Source organism: Lucilia cuprina, chromosome 5 (assembly GCF_022045245.1).
Source record: "Lucilia cuprina isolate Lc7/37 chromosome 5, ASM2204524v1, whole genome shotgun sequence".
Lineage (NCBI taxonomy): Eukaryota > Metazoa > Arthropoda > Insecta > Diptera > Calliphoridae > Lucilia > Lucilia cuprina.
In genome coordinates this window covers 55,036,754-55,043,278 of record NC_060953.1, presented here as the reverse complement: position 1 = coordinate 55,043,278, position 6,525 = coordinate 55,036,754, and the positions used below count along the sequence as shown (strand labels likewise).

At 28.2% G+C, this 6,525-nt stretch overlaps 1 protein-coding gene across 1 annotated transcript; it reads left to right on the top strand.

Moving 5' to 3' along the window:
- The first annotated feature begins 2,457 nt into the window (after positions 1-2,457).
- On the top strand, positions 2,458-4,471 carry LOC124420146. The gene is made up of 2 exons (XM_046952220.1): positions 2,458-4,134; positions 4,198-4,471. Exons 1-2 carry the CDS (start codon positions 2,487-2,489, stop codon positions 4,302-4,304), a joined length of 1,755 nt encoding a protein of 584 aa, XP_046808176.1. The 5' UTR covers positions 2,458-2,486; the 3' UTR covers positions 4,305-4,471.
- The last annotated feature ends 2,054 nt before the right edge of the window (positions 4,472-6,525 follow it).

Genomic DNA, 6,525 nt, shown 5'->3' with positions numbered 1-6,525 from the left:
TATTCAATTATTCGAGTTTTTGTCTTATTCGGATTATTCGACAAATAATTATTTGAGGTTTTACGTTAGCCGGTTAATATTCGGATAATTAAAAATTATTCTGTTATTCGAATAAAAGGAAACTGGATGTTACTATCATTTGAATACTCTAGTATATAAGATTCGGCACAGCTGAATATAGAATTCTTAGCTGTTTTAATCTCTTGTTATTTCTTTCGAAATTACGTATTGAAAGTTCTCATAAAATAATTAATTTTAATAGACAAATTTACTACCGGTTAAACGATAATCGGTTATTGAGATTGTGGCCATGAACTTATGAAATAAAACTTGGGAGTATCACGATGGTACTTTTTTTAATCAAAAAGTATTAAAAAAAGTAGCATCATACCAATTTTGCCATCCCTGCCTGAAAAAAATGTCGATTATCATAAGACGGTACTTTCCTCTCCTCTCCTTATACAAAATGTATGAAAACTCATTGTCGACGGCGATTGTGGTTCTAATTGTAATTAAGCTTTAACCCTTTTATAACCAATAACATTTTTTAGTACATTTTTATTATTAGACGAATCGACCAACATATCTATACAATCACTATATAAAGAAATAAATAAAAAGTGAGTCATAGTAAATTATTTATTAAGCAAAAGCTCACTTGATAACACAGGCGTACATTTAAACATTAGAAAACAATAAAGCATAATATAGTCAGGCATAGTCGATCTTAAGATCCCTGTACCTGTGTGTGAATGATAAAAATGTCTATTTGATATGATGGGTTTTCTAAAAGGTGGTTAAATCTGGTTGTTAAGGGAACATTGAATTTCATTAAAATATTCGAGTTTATAAGTGAATTTTGACCTTTAAATCACTTTCTAAAGGGGGCTTTCTTTGAGGGCTATGGTCAATTTATTAAGACTTAAATAAAACTATATTGTTTCGATTATTGAATATAATTATAAGCTCAAAAGCTCTATTCGATTGTATGGGGCCCATTTTTAATCTCATTTTCAATAGATTTCATATTTGACAAGAAAGGGTAGTGTGTGTAAAAGGTTAACATGGACACTTTGGTAAACGTAGCTAAATCAACTTAAAAGTAATACTTAGGCGATTAGTATATTTTTAAGTAGGGTTCTATAGTTAAAACGAAAAGTCGACTTTTCGACTTTTTGCATTTAGGTAAAAGTCAACTTTTCAACTTTGCATTTAGTTAAAAGTCGACTTTTTGATTTTATGCAAAGTCGATTTTCGACTTTTCGACTTTTTTCAGTTAGTTAAAAGTCGACTTTTTGACTTTTAGTATTTTGTAAATAGTCGACTTTTCGACTATTTAACTATTTTCTACTTTTTTCGACCTTTTTCGAGTATTTCCGACTTTTTCCCACTTTTTTTCGACTATTTTCGACTTTTCGACAATAACAGACTTTTTGACTATTTTCGATTTTTTTCGACTTTTTCCGACTTTTCGACCATTTCAGACTTGTTGACGATTTTCGACTTTTTTCGATTTTCAACAATTTTCGACTGATTTTGACTTTTTTCGACTATTTTCGACTTTTTCCGACTTCTTTCGACTTTTTCCGAATTTTTGACTATTTTTGACTTTCTTCGACTTTACAACTTTTTGCATTTAGTTAAAAGTCGACTTTTTGATTTTATGCAAAGTCGATTTTTCGACTTTTTTCAGTTAGGTAGTATTTTGTAAATAGTCGACTTTTCGACTATTATCGACTTTTCAACTATTTTCTACTTTTTTCGACCTTTTTCGAGTATTTCCGACTTTTTCCCACTTATTTCGACTATTTTCTACTTTTTCTGACTATTTTCGACTTTTCGACAATAACAGACTCCGACTTTTTACGACTTTTTTCGACTTTTTGACTTTTTCCGACTTCTTTCGACTTTTTCCGAATTTTTGACTATTTTTAACTTTCTTCGACTTTTTTCGATTTTCAACAATTTTCGTCTGTTTTTGACTTTTTTTGAATTTTTCCGACTTTTTGACTTTTTTCGACTTTTCCCCACTTCATTCGACTTTTTCCGAATTTTTGACTTTCTCCGACTTTTCAATTTTACGACTTTTTTCGACTTTTATTTCCAAAGTCGACTTTTCGACTTTTTTCACAGACGATAGTCGAGTTATCGACTTTTTTGGAACAAAATAGTCGACTTCGAATTTTTTGGACAAAAAGTCGATTGTTCGATTATTCGAAAGTCGATTTATAGAACCCTACTTTAAAGTGTAGAACCATGTTTATTGGTGGTTAAAAACTACTACTACTACTACTACCTACCCTACACACCACTATGTAGGGTATAAAAATTCAAATTAAACAAATGATGTGGTTTGCAAAAAGGGGAAAGAACTAGTTTATTGTTAAAATTAAACAGCTTTATCGGTATAATCACCATAATAATTAATAATTTACATTGAGTCAGTTTAAGAAATTATCTACTTCGCAACAGATCTTTCAACAAAAATGGAAGAAATTTTCAGCAACATTGATCTGGTCACATATATGTGTAAATTCCTAAATTTCGAACAACAATTACAATTAGCACAAGTTTCCGATGAATTGAGAAATTCTATAGTGAATTATGTGTGGAAAATTAATTGTCAAGAAATACAAATCATTATTAATGGAATGGAATCATTTGTAGTAACGGATAAAAGACAAGTATTCGAAAACGATTATAAGGATTATTTTGACCCCGATATATGGCAAAGAAAGAGTCTGATTTTAACAAGTAAAAATTTGGAAAATTTTTTAAATTTAAATGCAAATAATATTTACAAATTACAATTGATTACAAACCGAGATTCCGATGAGAGTATATGGAATGTCTTAACTTTGGGACTTAAATTCCCAAATCTTAATGAACTACATTGTCGGAATATAAAATGCGAAAATATTGATTTGCAACAAATAGCGGAGAACTGTCCCAAGATCGTTACATTGATACTAAATAATTGCCTTAGACAAAAAGGTAGATTTTCAGAAATTGGACTTAATATAGATAAACAAATTCTCTATACTATGCAGAATTTTAATAATCTTTGTATATATAACAGACATTACAATTTTTCATGTCTTAATGATATTGTTAAACAACTAAAGTTGCAGCAATACACAACTAATGATGAAGGTTTTGAAGATTTGAAGAAAAACGCTTTAAATTCAAATAATTTCAAATATTACAAAGAACTAGATTTGCCAAATTTTAAAGCCTATTCCGATTTTCAATATTTCCAAATAAATTTCTTGACCCACTTGGAAAATCTTTGCCATTTAAGTCTAGGCTCTATTTCCGTAACACACAAAATTTCCATTACCAAAAAATTCTTCAATGATTTAACGAAATCCTGTAAAAGTTTAACACATCTAAACTTACGTAGATTCATTATAAATGATTTCATAAACTTGAATACATTAACAGAACTTTATGTAGATGATTGCGAGGGATTAAAGTATTCAAATTTGAAAACTATATTAAATGGAATGCATTTAAAATGTTTCAAATCCAATCGTAGCAAATATGAAGGAAATTTTGAAAATTTTTCTATTTCTCAAACATTGCAAAAACTCGACATAGATTTATATGACAATAATGTTATTATAAAGTTATTAGAGCTTAATGAAGCAAATCTCTTAAACTTAACAGAATTTCATTATAGTAATGCTGAAAAGTTAAAAGTTTCTAAGTTTGCCAAAAATATACGAGTTTTGAGTATAAGTACCGGCAAGTTAATTGCTGAAGATTATTTCAAATTGAAATATTTGCAAGAGATCATATTAACTCATAGCAGTATTGCACTATCTGATTTGCTGCTATTGCTAAAACTTGAAAATTTATATAAATTATCATTTTGGAATATTGTTTATACCCATGACCAAACTTCGGTTGTTTTAAGCGAAATGAAAGCCTTTCAAACAAATCTTCAACATCTGCGATTGTTTAAATTTTTAAAAAGTTTTATAATAGACTTTTTGTTTGATTTCTTAAATATCAATACACAATTATCGTTTGCATGTCACATCGAACATGCAAAGTCAATAGCTGAAATCGTGAGTCAAGAAACATTTCCAAAACGATTTAAGTACATTAATGTTTGCGGTGTTTCTATAGGTAAAAAATAAATATAAAATATTTTATTAAGATAATATTGATTTCTATATTTATTTTTTTTAGATTGTAATTCTATTCGGAATCGTTGTGAGAAAACTATGCATCAAATAGGTGATCTTATCAAAACCTTAGAAATAACTAGTTTAAAACCTTATTTTATAGTTCAATAAACTCCTTTATTATATCATTAAAGATTGAACTAATTAATATTTTCCTATTACAATACAAAGTGTTATAATTCTCAAATAGTTTACGTGCATTCTAATAAAAGAAGAACTTATAAACAGGATAAGCAAGAACCAAAGTAATGAATAAGTTTCAATTTTTTCACGGGCATCGTAGTTAGCCGATTAAGAGTGGGTTTCTTACTACTCAGTTAAACTAGGCTTAACTTGCTGTTAGATTAAACTCCGAACAAACTATACTATAGACTAGACTATAGACTAGACTATAGAATAGACTATAGACTAGACTATAGACTAGACTATAGACTAGACTATAGACTAGACTATAGACTAGACTATAGACTAGACTATAGACTAGACTATAGACTAGACTATAGACTAGACTATAGACTAGACTATAGACTAGACTATAGACTAGACTATAGACTAGACTATAGACTAGACTATAGACTAGACTATAGACTAGACTATAGACTAAACTAGATTATAGACTTTAGACTAGACTTTAGACTAGACTATAGACTAGTCTATAGTCGGGAATGGCCTAACATATAATATACATATAAGTGTTCTATAAATCGACTTTCGAATAATCGACTTTTTGTCGAAAAAAAATCGAAAAGTCGAAGTCGACTATTTTGTTTCAAAAAAGTCAAAAAAAAAAATCAAAAATAGTCGAAAATTTTAAAAAGTGGAAAAAAACTCAAAATAATCGGAAAACTCAAAAAGAGTATAAAAATAGTCCCAAAAAATTGGAAAGAAGTCAAAAATTCGAAAAAAGTCGGAAAAAGTCAAAAAGTCGACTATTTATAAAACAGTAAAAGTCAAAAAATCTACTTTGCATAACATGCAAAAAGTCGAAAAGTCGACTTTTAGCTAAATGCAAAAAGTCAAAAAACATATACACCGGTAATTGTTAAAATAGATTATTTCTTATAACATAGAAATACAACAAAAACATTTTGAGAAAGCCGAATTAATGTAGGAGAATGATAGAGAATAATTAATAGTTTTTTTATACATATATAGACTTTCAAATACGCGCTGGCTGTCAAAATGCATAATAAATATTTGACAGTTAGCAAGCATATACTCTATAGTGTGAAGTAATTTATTTGGTACTCTTTTATTTTTAAATGACTTCTGTTCTGTGCTGCTTTACCAACAAAAATTAAACTATGGGCTTCACTATTATAGATAATAAAAAAAAGTATTATCAGTATGTGCGGTGAGTCAGTCTAACAAATAATTTCGGAAACAGAAGATCGTGACGTATAATTAATAAAAATGGAAATTTTTTTTACAAACATCGATTTGGTTTCATATATATGTAAATTTTTAACTTACCAGGAACAATTTGAATTGACGCAAGTTTCAAGTGAATTGGAAAATATTATAGTGAATTATGTGTGGAAAACTAAATTTCAAGAAATACAAATCATTATAATTCAAACACGATTTGTAGTATCGGATACAACACAACCAGTTCCAAAGTATGATTATAATGACTTAACATCTGATATATGGCAGAGAAAAGGTTTTCTTTTAACAAGACAAAATATGGATATTTTTTTTAAATTAAATAAAAATAATATTAAAAAACTGCAACTGATAGCTGAGAAGAATAGCACACAATATGCCTGGTCTTTCTGGCAAACATTTCCAAATCTTACTGAACTGTGCTGTTGTAATATGAAATTGGAAAATAGAGATTTACAAAGAATAGCAGAGATTTTTCGGAAACTGGATACATTGATTCTTTATAATTGCTATTTAGAAAAAGGAATTGATATTCAAAATATTAAAGATATAAAAAATTTAAATAAATTAACTATAAACAGATGGCCATACTCGTTCTTTAGTGATATGGATAATGTTAAAAATATTATTAGTCAACTAAAATTACAGCAGTTAATACTAAATGGCATTATTATTCCTTATGAAGGCAAAAATAATAAAATCGATTTAAATTTAAGAAATTTAAAATATTACAAAGAACTCGATATGAGTCAATTAATATTGCACAAAATAAATTTCTTGCCACACTTTGAAAATCTTTGCAACTTAACCCTAAGATGTGTGGAGGATACTTATATTAATGAAGATTTTTTTATAAGTTTATTAAAATCTTGTAAATATTTAACACATTTACACTTGATCCTATGCCTTACTGAACATTTCAAAGTATTGCCAACATTACACGAAC